At 50.1% G+C, this 14131-nt stretch overlaps 7 protein-coding genes across 7 annotated transcripts; 3 read left to right on the top strand and 4 right to left on the bottom strand.

The window, feature by feature from the left end:
* Positions 1–291: 291 nt before the first annotated feature.
* GUITHDRAFT_132155 (hypothetical protein) lies at positions 292–1267 on the bottom strand (the record flags this gene model as incomplete). Its single annotated transcript, XM_005841343.1, has 7 exons — positions 292–357; positions 401–433; positions 485–556; positions 604–717; positions 764–799; positions 846–921; positions 1035–1267. The coding sequence occupies 7 exons, from the start codon at positions 1265–1267 to the stop codon at positions 292–294; spliced, it is 630 nt and encodes a 209-aa protein (XP_005841400.1).
* Positions 1268–3033: 1766 nt separating this feature from the next.
* GUITHDRAFT_150006 (hypothetical protein) lies at positions 3034–3809 on the top strand. Its single transcript, XM_005841342.1, has 3 exons — positions 3034–3486; positions 3507–3696; positions 3719–3809. Exons 1-3 carry the CDS (start codon positions 3166–3168, stop codon positions 3748–3750), a joined length of 543 nt encoding a protein of 180 aa, XP_005841399.1. The 5' UTR covers positions 3034–3165; the 3' UTR covers positions 3751–3809.
* Positions 3810–4653: 844 nt separating this feature from the next.
* On the top strand, positions 4654–5348 carry GUITHDRAFT_150005 (hypothetical protein). Its single transcript, XM_005841341.1, has one exon. The coding sequence runs from the start codon at positions 4737–4739 to the stop codon at positions 5268–5270; it is 534 nt and encodes a 177-aa protein (XP_005841398.1). The 5' UTR covers positions 4654–4736; the 3' UTR covers positions 5271–5348.
* Positions 5349–6617: 1269 nt separating this feature from the next.
* On the bottom strand, positions 6618–7502 carry GUITHDRAFT_132153 (hypothetical protein; the record flags this gene model as incomplete). The annotated part of the gene is made up of 3 exons (XM_005841340.1): positions 6618–6857; positions 7357–7411; positions 7441–7502. The coding sequence occupies 3 exons, from the start codon at positions 7500–7502 to the stop codon at positions 6618–6620; spliced, it is 357 nt and encodes a 118-aa protein (XP_005841397.1).
* Positions 7503–7887: 385 nt separating this feature from the next.
* On the top strand, positions 7888–9023 carry GUITHDRAFT_150004 (hypothetical protein; the record flags this gene model as incomplete). The annotated part of the gene is made up of 5 exons (XM_005841339.1): positions 7888–8056; positions 8121–8540; positions 8586–8705; positions 8782–8801; positions 8850–9023. The coding sequence occupies 5 exons, from the start codon at positions 7891–7893 to the stop codon at positions 8958–8960; spliced, it is 837 nt and encodes a 278-aa protein (XP_005841396.1). The 3' UTR covers positions 8961–9023.
* Positions 9024–9206: 183 nt separating this feature from the next.
* Positions 9207–10830, bottom strand: GUITHDRAFT_99895 (hypothetical protein; the record flags this gene model as incomplete). The annotated part of the gene is made up of 3 exons (XM_005841338.1): positions 9207–9344; positions 9394–10494; positions 10819–10830. The coding sequence occupies 3 exons, from the start codon at positions 10828–10830 to the stop codon at positions 9207–9209; spliced, it is 1251 nt and encodes a 416-aa protein (XP_005841395.1).
* A 1043-nt stretch (positions 10831–11873) lies between these two features.
* On the bottom strand, positions 11874–12989 carry GUITHDRAFT_150003 (hypothetical protein; the record flags this gene model as incomplete). The annotated part of the gene is made up of 2 exons (XM_005841337.1): positions 12911–12989; positions 11874–12597 (listed from the first exon to the last, which is right to left on the bottom strand). A coding segment is annotated over exon 2 (467 nt), but the record flags the coding sequence as incomplete, so codon positions are not given.
* Positions 12990–14131: the final 1142 nt, after the last annotated feature.

The raw sequence follows: 14131 nt of genomic DNA, 5'->3' as shown, positions 1-14131 counted from the left end.
TGGTGACGAGACATATCAGAGGCGATCCTGTTGTAGGCAATGAGAGTATGTAGGATACAAGCGTGGTGGGCTGGGGTGGGCCAGCAGGCAAGCAGGCAACACAAACCTTTATATATCAGCAGTCTTTGGGCTATAATTCAAGCAGTTGAGCACTTGACTGTCCGTTAACATTCTCCACCTGAGACATCGAAAACTGTAAACGTGTACGCCAGGACGCTTCCTCTCTCCTTCCTTTCGTCTGCGCTTCTGCCCTCTCCTCTCTTCCCTCCTCCCTCTTTCTCCATCGCTTGCTCACCTGCCGCTGTCAATATTCTCGATTGAGATATCTCCAATAGACAACCTTGTCAGTGTCAAGACCTGGCGATCAGGTGAGCGTATGACCTTGCGGGCCGATACTCACTTGTGAGTTGATAGCCAACAACATCCTCCGGATCTTCATCCCCATCGGTCAATCTCACATCTCTCAGCGCTCCCGGTTTCTCACCTGCCGGTTCTTTCCCTCACAGATCGTGATTCTCAGCAAGGTCGCGTTCTCCTCGAACCCTTCCACCACGATCTGTGCAATGTGAAACTTCTGAAACAGAACACCCATCAAATCGCCACCTCAGCAGGCAGCGACGTCCCCAACCCTCCCGTCAGTTCGACACCCTCCCTCAGCTGTTGAATCTGTTCCTCCTGTAGGATCCCTCTACAGAGTGCCATGTACGTCTTCGGAACCTTTATGGAAGTCAACGGAGGAGCATGAAGAAACATCCGCGTCCACCTTGGACGAGGGATGCGTCGCATGATGCACAAGAGCCTGTCGCAGGCTCAACGGAACTGCCCCATCACGAAGCCGACCGTACCCCATCGTTGGTCAGCAGCAGCAGGCCATCCGTGTCTGCATCGAGCCTGCCGATCGCATGCCACTTGTGCCTCTTCCTGCAAGGCTGCTTCAGCACCTTCAGACGCCCCTCCACACGCCACACAGATGCTTCGGCAGGCTGTCGTGCACGTCATCGTACACCTGCATCCAAGATCAATGCGGAACACACCGTCCGCAGCTAGCAGGTGCCACCGTCTTCCTCCCGAGCTCGTCATCATGGGTTGTGATCAATCCTACGGGCTTGTTGTACGCCAGAACTATCGTCTCAACCGGCGCGCTGGTCACCCTCCTCCCTGTGCGAGGATCACTCGCTCGACCGGATGGAGGTGTCCCAGTGGGGTTCTTGAGTCCTGGCTGCCTCCTCCTCTCTTTGCCTGCAAGGGAGATCAGGATTGAGCTCATCGGACATGGTTCCTGCGCATGCACGCACTTCGAGGAGGACGAGCACGTCGACTCTCTCCATCAAGCCTGCAGATCGTATTTGTTGCCCCGGAGTGGTCGTAACGCCACCTAACCAGACCTGGACGCGGAGCAAGCAGAGCAGGCAGGAAGAAGCTCGAAGAATGGCGCAAAAACAAGATGAGAGAGAGGATGATACAACAGAATCTCATCCAGTTCTCTTGACAGTTGAGTCCTGAGAAAATACGCCAGGGAGTCTCCTCCAAGTTCAGATACTGTCCTGCGAATGCATTTCTTGACTGGCTCCCATTCCCTAGGACTTGATTATGTGCCACAGAGTTCTTAAATCTCTCTTTGCCTCCTCTCTGTTGCTTCTCCTCGTTGCTTTACCTCAATGCAACTTGTATATACCATCACACGGCATCTGCTCAGCATCTGCCATTGTCGGCCTCTGGTCAGCCACTTCCGCGGTTGTATCTCTGGTCATCCATCGTTTGTGGTTCCAGACTTGAGGTTTTCTACCCCTACCCCCTCATCAAACTTCAGAAGTCTATTATACTACCCCACCATCCTCCATGAACAAGGGGAGGTTACCCTGGGTGGGTTCAAGGATTCAATCTTCCTGTAGGGGTCCTATTGATGATCTAAGAGGGGGTCAGGGTGGTTGAAGTGACTTCAAACAAGGGTCAACAAAATTTGCCGTTTTGTAAAATTTGTTTCAAGTTGTGCGGACGTTTGTAATTCTGAAGTTTTCAAAACTGCTCCATTGAATTGAAACAAACATTTTATAATTTATATTGATTTTTGACATTCACAGTGGCTTAGAGGGTGGTACTACTCTACCCTCTCAGATAGAGGTATTGAGAGGGAAAATATGGGGTGAGGGTGATGTTAAATCTTTGATGCTCCAGGATGGAGGGAGGGGTGGGGTCAATCATGAAATGCTTTTGTTTAGAGAGGAGGATGGTGGGGGTAGTCTTTTGGAAAATCGGTATGGTTGGGTAGTCAAGTACCCCCTATCAGTTCATCTTGGTGATGTTGGGTGGGTACTTTACGAGAGGAAAGTAGGGGTGAAGAATTCATCCAGCACATAGAGCAATGGTTATGGGTAGGGTGGTGAAAGGATTAGGAGGGTGATATAAACTGGAGGGTAGTTTCTGGGTGGTACAGGGGTTAGGGGACATCCGTACAAATAGGTGAGAGAAAAGTGGGGGTAGGGGTACCAAATGAAGGGACATGACCCTGTGATTACAGCGGATTCCTGCTCTCTCCTGCTCTCTAAGATGGGGTGATTGTAAATTTGAGGGGTGGGGGGTGGTACAAAAAGCCGTTCGTTCCTCTTGCCCGTCTCCTGCCCGCCCACCCTCCCTATCAACAATTTCTGCAATGCCGCTGCCGCTGCTGCGCCTGCTATGCTGCTTCAACTGCCTTCTTTGTCGCGTGCATGTTTGGTCTTCGGTTTGTGTTTTCGTGATGTTTTGCTGTTCCATTCCTCAGAAGGAGTTGAGAACACATACTAAAACCACACACCCCTCTTTGTCGCACGTCAGCACTAACGCGTGCGTGCGCAAGCTAGCATTGCAACGGATATGTTATGCTACACTTTTCTGCTGATGTCACTCCAATCATTATCTTGTTCTCATGTGACATTGGCTTTTTGCTCACTTCATCCTCTGCTTCTTTCAAGCCTATACTGTCCCGTTTTTCCTATGTATCTTAAAAATTCGTTGGACATCTCGGTGATCCTTTCCTGACTGTATGCTTGTAGGGGATATCTGTTGGGCAAGATTGCGTGCGGCATCAGCACCAGCTCGTGTCCCATACCACTAACGATACATGCACATAACTGGATCCTGAACCCAGATCGAACATTGTGACTCAAGGTTACAGAACTTTGTGCAATGCATAATCCTGAGATGGCTTCGATAATTTTTGATGAAGCTGCACAGAGACTTGGAGTGTTTGTCAGACCGGCAGTGTTGACGGACTCTGACCAGCTGATAAATCTAAACCAAGCATTCAGATATGAAATGGCGCAATGGGAAGCTGAGCTCTCCGAAGCGGATGAGGATGCGGGATATCCTGTACTGGACTATGAAGACGTGGAGTACATCCTCACAAAAGAGGACCCTCTGAATCTATTTGTGATCGGAAGACGACTTCAATCGGATGAACGGTTGATTGGCTACTCTTATTCATACTTGGAGCCGTGGGAGTCTGCTGTGAGCACTCCAGCACGCAGGCTAAAACCGCTACGCCGAGGAAGAATAGCAAACACAGAGCATCAGAGAAGAAGCATGAGAAACCTCCTAAGAACAAGTCCTCGCTTTACTTAGCCGAACTCTTTGTCACTGAGTGTGAAAGGGGTCTTGGACTTGGGGAGCTTCTGTTGAGTGCGACGCTCAATCAGAGGTCAGGCGTGGACTGCTTGGGTTCTCATCTATTTGTCTCGAGCTCAAATGTGTCGGCAGTCAAGTGCTACATGAAATTCGGGTACAAAAGGGGAAACAGGCCGTCTGGTGATGCCGCGCACGACTTGATCATGGAGCTCACGAACTGTGCCGAGAGTGTTTTGATGTCTGCGCGTCGGCTCCAGCAGCAGATGGAACAAGGAACGATTGGAGCCCGGCGTCGTAGAAAAGCAGCATGTCCTCCGGAGAAAGAAAAAGATGAAACCAGACGGTCAAGCAACTCCAGTAAGGGAAGCGACAGTTCTCCCACTCACAAGGATTCACTGATTACGTATTCCAAGTTGAGCAAGTTTTTGTGTAGCATAGTCTCGAGATCGGATTCCAGGGCATCAAGTGCATCTACTCTTGAAGTTTCATCTAGGTGCTCATCGAGGAGTAGTACGCGGAATAGTCCTCCTCCAGTGACCCTCCGACCACGCGCTACTCGATGCACTCCAGTGGAAGACGGTGAGAGAAGGATAACGAGGGCAGCACATGCAGACTCGAATATGACAGGCCATACATCGTCACCATCGTTGGGATGGAGCGAGGATTTCAAGTGCGAAACAACCATTATGGGAAGACAGAAGAAGGCAAGGCGGACTGACCAATTGAACAAAGGAAGCAAGATTATCGACAAGACGTCACGCAAGGGGAAGTGTGCAAGAAGCAAGGACTCTGAGTCAGACGTCAGGGGTCATCCTAGACAGGGCTTTAAGAAGCGTGGCCCGTCAAAGAGGTTCTTGTTAACTGGATTCGGAGATAGCCATGTCGAGAAGATGAAAACATGGATTCAGAATCTTGGCGGCGAGTTGATTCCCAGCAAAACTTATGATCCAAGTTGCACTCATGTCATAGCTCGAAGACTGTTACGAACCGAAAAGTTCCTGAGTTCTTTAGCCTCGGGAAAATATCTGCTGAAACCAAACTACATCGAAGAAAGTCTGCGTTGCGAGCAGTTTGTGGACGAACGTGGATATGAATGGATCGAAGATTCGGACTACGAGGTAAAGTTTGCTGAAATGGAATCAAGGCGTGGTACCAGAAACCGTTGCAGAGACATCGAAGATTCAGACTCAGAGGCCAGCAGCAGTGACAACCATGGAAAGTGTTTCGTTTCCACCGGGAATCTGAGCGAGATGACCACGGGATGTTTTTCAGGGACTGTTGCTATCTTGCTCGCTCCTGACAAGAGGAAGATGGGATACAAGCGAGTGTTAGAAGCAGGAGGAGGAACAGTGCGGGACTCGGTCACGAAGAACTTCTCGAGGATGATCGATGGAGTGACTCACGTGTTTGTCAGTCGGCTCCTTGTCGAGAAGGATGACATGGAGTGGAGCGACGCCGACAAGAAGAATGTTGAAGAGCAGCTCAAGATCTTCTTGGACCGTGGAATCCGATGCTATTGGGACGACTTGATTTGTGATTACCTGCTCGACTCCAGCTCGACTAAGTCCAGCGACTACCTGATCACGTTGCGCAAACTTGAGCTGAACCGGGACAAGCGGAAAGCAAAGCTCGGAGAGCAGGTTCCTTGCAAGCGTGCGCGAGTTTAGATACGAACTAACTAGATAATGTGAATGTTCAATTTTTCCTTCGTTTTTTTTAGAATTACACTACAACGTAATTAGCTCACAAACCTGGTGTGTCACTGCCTGCTAGTCTACTTTCTTGGCCCAGAGCTCTTGCACCCATCGGACGGTGACGATGGCGAGGGGCAGGACTCCCACCGTCAAGATAACAATCGGATTGCTTGATACGTCCTCCAGACCTTGCTTGACTTGGTCGAGATCGGCTTCCTTGGTCCACTGATGGCTCGCTCCCCCTCCCAAGATCATGATCATGGCAGCCAAAACGTGTAGGATGATGACTGTCCTGAAGCTCAGGGCTGGTTGTACCTTCTCATCCTTTGCCGGTGCTGAAGATATGTCAGAGGTGGTCAATGCGAGACATTCCTTTCTATCGTATGAGCAGGTCCAACAAAGGGCATTCGCCTGTCCATTCTGCAGTAGTAATGCGTTGCTGAGAGCTTCTTGGGCTGAATGCTCCTTTGCTACTTCTGAATCCTAGTAAGAGTCTACTTCTCCTCTCATCTTTGTCCTGATTGCATTGCGTGCTCGAAACGATCTCATCCTGACTGATGGTCGTCTCCTCACCTCCTCCCCCCTCCCCAGCACCGCCCTTCCATTCCCCACCACACGATTCGTACGTTCAAGATCCCTATGAAGAAGTCTGTCGCTGTTGATTGTGTCCTCATCCTCTTCTACAGTATTTCCCATCACTATCCTCTACCTCCCTCTCTCCGCATCTCTCCCTTCACCTTGCTCCGGTCGCGCTGCTGCTGCGTCATCCCTTGCCATAGTGCCGACCAGTCCTGAGGCGAGTCCGACTCGTCTGTCCGATCGCGTCCGACCCGCCGACCCGGTCACCGGGTCCGATCCGACTCGGTTGCCGATCTGGTTCCGAAGTTCGGGCCGGGCCGTCCGATCCGCCGTACGGTCACTTACAGACCGAAGCTACCGTCGGCGTATCATGTACGGTACTCCGGGACCGTCCGAGGCCCGACCGTGGAAGCCTTCATAGCCCGGCCAACATCTCCACTGTGAACAAGAGAGGAATCATATGGTGTCGCACATGTGGAATGATAGGAAAGTGGTGTAGTTCTGTTGAAGTTTATACTACTGATGAGTTACGAGAACATTGTTGGAAAGTTGTAAAACTTGTTTCCTCAGCCCACTGCCTTGTCTGTAGACAGGCGGATACCGTCATCAAGGCCGCTCACGGGGAAGAGCCCTCGATGTGATCAGAAGCTCAGGCGTACTCGGCGAGAAGCCTCCTGCAATGCAGGTTTGGACTCTTCACGTCATTCGATCAGCGAGCGAGGAACAATCGTGCTCTTGCAACTAGACCTTGCCGTACGCCTTCCTGGCTGCCATAACCAGGTTGTCCGTGTTCTCCCTCAGGGCGAGCGCGTTCCTGAAGTTCTGCAGGTCCGGGTGGTATGCAATCTCCTTGCCGTCGGGCGTCAACAGTCTGACGGAGTCTCGGGCGCTCAGCTCATCCACGAAGCGCAGCTGGATAGCGAACTCTGCCTCGAGCAGCTTCTTGATCAGAGTGTCTATCCTTCCCGTGTTGTACCTCCACTGCCCTCAACTCATGTAGTTTCCGAACTCGAGAACAATGAGATCGCTGCAAGGCAAGCTCATCAAAGACGGTCACGGTCGCTTCGCCCTTCCATCTTAGGGCGAGTTTTAGTTAAAGGGTAATGTGAATGGAATCGGGTACAGCGGAATCTAAACCCTGTCCCCCTACATGAAGCCGAATCTGATTGCTCCCTCTATTTCCTCTCTAACATCATTTCTTTCTTTTGACATCACTGATTGGACGAGCCATCAGAGACATCGCACCCGAGCTTCCTCAAAGTTTCCTCAAATCCGGTAAAATCTTCCTCATCACAGGCGCCCGATATCTATGTGACATCATCTGCTCATCTCAACTAAAACTCATTTATTTCTTCTTCGTTTTTCAATCACATTCGACTTTCTCCTTATTCTCCTTCTCACAACCTTTCCTGCAAAACTCTGTTCATCCAAAACATGAAAACTTGTTCTCCCTGGAATGGCCGCCTGGTCGCACCCTCACCCTCACCCTCACCCTCACCCTCAGCTCTTCAACTCCCTGCTCTGCATCCTTCCATCTTCATCATCGTGCTTCTCTTCAACTCACCTCTTCCTTCCGTTCTCGATCAATCTGTTCAGGTCCGCCATCTTCGCCGCTGGCGCGCACATCACGACAGCCCGATAGAATTGTACTACCCCACCCCCATGTTACATTTACGAATCCGAATACCCTACCCTATTTAAAACTCTCCGATCTTTCACCACCCCAAAAGTTCTCAGACCACCCCTACAATCTAGGTCAAATATCCGGTATAATACCATACTACCCGTCATGGAAAAGACTACCCTACTATCTTCCTCCCAACCCACTGGTGTAATGACCGGTAGGGTCATCTAAAGTAGATGACCCTACCCCACCTTTTCCCTCCACCTCAACGTTTCTCTCTCTGAGTGCTGGGGCCCCGGCCCGGCGCCACGGCCGGCCGGGTGTCAGACGGCGTAAAAGACCAGGCCCGCGCCGGAAGGAAACATATAAGTAGGCGCTATGAGGATCGCCATGCTGTCGCTGCTCGCCGCGGGAGGGGCTGAGGCGTTCTCAGCCTTCGCTCCCTCCCTCTCAGCTCCCAAGTCACTTCGTCTCCGCCAAGAGTCAGTGACTATGAGCTCCAACGACAACCCCATGAGCAGAAGGGCCGCCGTCGTCGTCACCGCTGGACTCCTCGGTTAGTGCGAGAGGGACAAAGTGAGTTTGTGCGCATGCAGAGTGACTGTCTATCTTTCTTGCAGGATCGTTCCTTGCTCCCAAGGAGTCAAAGGCCGAGGGAGCCTTCAGCCTTCCTGCCCTTCCTTACGACTACAAGTCGTTGGAGCCTTACATCGATGAAGAGACAATGAAGTTGCATCATGACAAGCACTTCAACGCTTACCTCACGAACCTCAACAAGGCGCTTGAAGGAAAGCCTGCCGCCAAGCTCACTGATATCCAGAAAGAAGCCATCAAGGCGGGTCCAGCCATCCGCAACAACGGCGGCGGATACTACAACCACGCCCTCTTCTTCAAGGAGATGGGACCGGCTGCTAACTCTGGGAAGCCTTCCGCAGCTCTGCAGAAGGCCATCGATGCATCCTTCGGCTCAATGGACAAGATGAAGGAGGAGTTCAATGCTGCGGCTGCCAAGCGCTTCGGCTCTGGATGGGCATGGCTTGGTAGTCTCGAGATTGCAGCATCGGGAAGTGGCTAAAAATGTGTAGGTGTTACCCCTGAGGGAAAACTTGCTATCACCTCCACTCCCAACCAAGACAATCCTCTCATGGAAGGATGCGAGGGTCAGAAGATGATCCCTGTCCTTGGCCTGGATGTCTGGGAGCATGGTAACTGATGCTTCCATGTTCTGTTACATTGCTGATCGCTGCTTGTTTGCATTTGTTGTTCCGCTTTGGGACGCAGCCTACTACCTCAAGTATCAGGTCCGTTGATTTTGTTTGGACGTTCGATCGAATTGACATGGTGAACAGAACCGCAGACCCGAGTACATTACCAACTGGTGGAGTGTTGTGAACTGGGAGGCTGTTTCCAACAACTATGAGAAATTCGCTGCCAAGGGGATTCCCGTCGAGGTTGTCTGAGTCTAGAGATGCAGTGTTGAAGAGAGTGCCTTTGAATGAGACAATACAAGAAAAAAATGCTTCATATTACCAAAAGGTGAAAACAAGGCACTGGCACCGTTCTCTACTGTATCACAACAACTCACCGAGGCATCGGCTTGCACACATGATCACAAGAATGTCTCGATCCGAATTGAATACCACCGATTAGCCTTCCTAGCTACCTCCCTCTGTCTCTGCCTCTGCTCCCTCGATTACAGCTGCTCCCTATGCCTCTGCCTCTGTCTCAGTTGAATTCTGCGACGCACTCGTCAACTTAAGATCTCCTGCCTCCTGGAGAGCTGTCTCATAGAGGCCATGTTTCTCGCTAGCCTCTGCTTCCAGGGCCTCAGAGATGTTTTTCAACTAAGCACATTCCGTCACAAAAAGAATGAATCAAGAAAAATATGGCTACCTTGTCAGAGAATTCTTTCTCGCGCTCTGCCCGTCCGGATGCCAAGTTCATCTTGAAGCTATTTAGCAATGCCGTCGAGTTCTGCATGTGCTGCTCAGCAATCTCAAGAAACTTTTCGCCCTTCTGGTGTTTGTCCCAGCCCCTGGAGATCATATTTGAACTCTCCTTCAGCTCATCATATGCATTTCTTCGCTCTGTCTTAGCCTGGTTCAGCAAGAACTTTGCCTTGGATGCCTCAGCATTGGCAAAAGCATCAAGCTGTGCTGCCGTCATTCCCGTGTCCCCAACCTCAGGTTCAGATGGAGCTGTTGTATTGCTAGAATCCTCCCCTTCAACATCGTCGAGCATGACGCGGTTCAACATCGTATGTTTCGCGCTTGCATGCAAAGGAAGCGATCTTTCGCGAAGGAGTCTCACTTGCTCAGCAGTCAGCACACGAGCTCCCTTGGGAAGCTTCTGTCCCGGCAAAAGCGTCTTGACTTGAACGAATCCCCCAGGCGCACTTGCACGTTTTGTACCTTGAGAAAGGATGCTTAAACCCCGAGCAAGAATGTCCTTGTCGCTTCCACTATCAAAGCCCTCAGCATGGTCAAATGACTGCCCCATGTATTGGGACTTGCGAGCATAGTGAAGAACTTTCTTGTTCGGGATGACTGACCAGGGATTAACCTTCTTGGAAATCCTCTTGCTCATTTGCTTGCGAGGAGCGACATGAGCTGGCCGTTGAATCCCGACGTGGGGAGCATTTTCCTGCATCATGTGCTGCTCGTGCTGGTGCGCCTTGGCAAGATTCCTCGCCAAGTCCTCAGCTTGCTTCGTCCTGTAATGCCCACCAGCTGCCACAGGTTGATACACGTGGGGTCGATCACCAGGGTTGCCTCGAGGATGCACAATCGCCAAGGTTTCAAACGCTGCCAAATTCCCTCTGGGCGCGAGCTGGGCGGATTTCAGACTGTCAATTTTCTGCTGGAGCATCTGAGCTCGTTCAGCTTCTGCCAAGGCCTCTCTCCCCGACATTCCCATCAACGCATTCTCAGTGTTCTGAAGCTTCTGTCTCAGCTCTGCTATCCTCGGGTTGAGTTGCACCGTGCTGATGACATTCTGTAGGAACAGCAAACGATCAAAACAAGCCTTAAGGATGAATGTTGATGATAGGAGAAACACGCGAAGCCAAGGAAGAAAACATCCAAGGCTCTCATCGAGAAAGAGGTGCACAGCCAGGAGATGAACTCAAGTTTAGTTGAGGAGAACATAAGCTGTTCAGAATGGGGACATCGTGGAAAGGGAATAGAGCAGGAGCTTATCAAAAGGAAAGGGAACAGGAGAAGATAAGAGGACTAGAGAAAAGGTTTAGGTTGAACAACAAAAACGACACAAAGGCACAAAGAAAGGACAGCGCAAGAAGCAATTGCATGGTTCACATACCGAGTTTGCCATGTAGCTGACCAACACGAGTAGCAGCATCACAGCTCCTCCCGCTGCAGCAGCCGCTCCTCCCCCCCACCATAGCCTTCCCTTCCCCGCCATGCTGATAGCGAAGAGTCACCACGATATGAAATGGGGTAGGGGTGGAAATTGATGCGAGGGGGGGTACAGATCGACGTTCGAGGGTAGGGTATTCGAAACGGGGGTAGAACGAGGGTAGATCTGGGGTACTCTACTCAGAATGTCATGTACCGGTCATAATGACTCAGCAAAAGGGGGGTAGTGGATGTTTGTTGAGCCTGGCTTTACTTTTTCCTCCACGATTGCTGCTCCCGCCCCCCCCCCCCCCCCCTCCCGCTCCCCCCGCCCTCAACCCTTTGACACAGATCGTTACACAGATCGTCTTTCCCATACTACCATCCCCCTGCTTTCAACTGTCTTTACGTACTCCCTTTCGGATCTTCGGACTTGTTGGACCATCGAATTATCACCAACGGTCTCATCTCATCTCATTTGTCTCTGATGTGATGGTATGTAATAAAGCAAGGCTGTAATTACTGTGTATGTCTTCAAGAGCCAGATCTGAGAACAAAGTGAATGTAGCAAGATAATGCAGTATGAATAGAACAAGAGATGCGATTGCGGTCTTGGCAAGCAATAGGTGGTTATGTAACTCATGAGGCGCATATTCCTCGAATTTTGAGAGATTTCTCTGCAGCAAACCTTGTTGTACACATCGGGAAGCCACTGGTGTTCGGAGCAACAACAACAATCGGATATCAGACGGGGTTGAAAAGTTTTGCCTGTACTGAATGAACAACAAAAGAGAGCTAAGAAGATCCTGAAGGAACGCTTGGTAAAACCAACGCACGTTCATGCACAGATCCTGGTGAAGCGGCTTCAATCGCAGGGAAGATGGTGATGCAATCTTCATATGGCTCGCAATGCCCTGCGAGTAGCTGTCGCATCATGGTCATTATAAAAAAGTGAGAAAATCACAAGCTGACCTTATGTTTCTTGGAATTATACATGTCTAATTTTCCAACAGCGTCTGCACAGATAGAGGCTCGTGGACTGCTGCGCTGCAGGTCCCGAAAAATCTTGACGAGTTTGGATATGCACTCCCTGAGAGTTTTTTCATGCAGCATCTCCTGAAAGTATGCTTTCAATCGATTCTCGCTGTTAGCCACCGTCTGGCTATCTGGCTCTCCTCCTGACGACTTCGAAGAGGGAAGAGAATCTGATCCAGGTTTGGGCTCAGCAGGAGCATCCGCCCAATTCGATGGCCCCAGCCTTTTTGTCCCTTGCTTTGCCTTCTGTTCACTTGTTCGAAAGATCTGCGAAATGAACGCTAGAGCATCCGACCTGCCATTTTGAAGCTGTAGAGATTGATACAGTATAGGAAAGTTGTCTAAGAAATTCTCGCACCACAGGGAATACTCCTGTGCTATTTCCTTGTTGATTGGTCGAGAACTGGATATCACAGCAATTCCCTCTTCCCCGCTGTTTGATGTAGAGAACGGAACCTTCTCATCTTTTCGCTTTTGAATCTCATATTCGCTGTTTGCTGCACATTCACCATTGCGATCGTATGCCTCATTAAACTGCCGTAAAACCTCAGGTGTGATCAGCCGTATCTTTCTCCTTCGCTTAGAACTGATGGACTGGCATCTACCTTTAACTCCACTCTTCGATTCAGTTGGCTCGGCGACCGAAATATCCATTGTACTCATTGAATGATTAGCGAGAGAGATCTCATTTCATGGTTCCATATTTATCCTGCAATGGCCAATCAGCGAACTAATGTCCAGGGCCTTACGACGAAGGGTTAATTCTCACCCATATGAAGTTGATACAATGTGTTATGACATAAAGTTTATGTGCAGATATTCCGGATTATTCAGTTCCAAGGAGGGGTGGATATATCAAAGACAGAAACCAAAGAAAGGTGTGGTAGCAGAATGCACTACACGAATCATGGCAGATGAGAAAATATTTCTGCGATGAATCTCATACGCTATGACCCAACACTCAATGCAAGGAGGAAACAAGGTCCATGGAAGCAGAGACATCTCAGCCAGACATTCCTCACCTTCTCGATCGCTCCTGCTCCTCGTCTTCGTCCTCGTCACCCCCTTGCATCACGGGAAGCCATGTCTGTCACACTCCTCGCACAAAATTCACCCACCCCTACTTTGTGAGGCACCCCAACATCACCTACTACCCCTACCGTTTTCCAACAAACGCTCACACAGTGGTAACTTACACTACCCCACCCGTGTCATACCTGAAGACCCACCCGTCCATCCAATGTGAATACCCCCCCATTTCAAGACCCTACCCGTTGTTTGACTTCCCATGTTGCCCTCCGACAACCTTTTTACCACTCTTTTTCCCCAAGAACTACCCACCTACCCTATGTATCGAATAGCGCTAGAGAGGACCCCGTCTTCCGACCGTAGCAACTGTTTGCTAGTACCCACCCTACTCTCCCCGTGCCAACCCCATCCCTAGAACCAAAATGCGACGAGCAAGCGCAAGTAGAAAGGGCAGCGGGGAGGGGTGGAACGCGAACTGAGGGAAATGGGCGATAGGACGGACGGGGTTCGAAAGTGGCAAAAGCAGATTGCATGGCAGGAAGGACATCAAAGAGCATATTATGGATCGAATTATTTTCATTATCATGACAAAATTTCAAATGTAATTTTTGCGAAAGTACTCAAACTCGATGCAGATCATGCCGTCGAAGTGGATCGGGGTCCTCTTCTTTGTTTCACAGCTGGTACTTGCTGCGAATCAGCCATCTCTTGCTTTCATGGGGAATTTCAACATGCTCCTTAAGGTACGTGCAATCCTATTCCAATGGATGATGACTCGTGGTTAGGACGTAAATATTCTCAGAGAGTTTTCCAACTTTGGAGGAAACAGTGATAGGTATCTGTCGTTTCTTACAACGAGAAGAGCTGATAGCCTTTTCTATCCTGGTTCGCAGAATGGAGGGACATTCGTTTTTGGCTTCTGAAGTTTGTGGGAGGAGGCAACCTTTCAGTTCACTTTGTATGTGCAAAGATGCAATGAGTGCGGATCAAAAGAATAGGAAGAGGAAATTCCTGCACATCAGGATAATGGATGATGTCTTCTCCCGTTTGACGGATCCAGGTAAACGAGCTGGCGGATTCCTTCGGATTCTCTTGTAACGTGTCTGTCTAATCTAGATATCACATTTCACAACAAAGAGAAAACAATCTCTGACCTCGCGACTTATGTTAGAAAATTGCTGCAAGAGGATGTCGGCGGTATTGAAGGCATCAAC

The sequence above is a fragment of the Guillardia theta genome (genome assembly GCF_000315625.1).
Source record: "Guillardia theta CCMP2712 unplaced genomic scaffold GUITHscaffold_3, whole genome shotgun sequence".
NCBI lineage: Eukaryota > Cryptophyceae > Pyrenomonadales > Geminigeraceae > Guillardia > Guillardia theta.
Note: the sequence above shows the minus strand (reverse complement) of the source record. Positions and strands in the feature narration are given on the sequence as shown.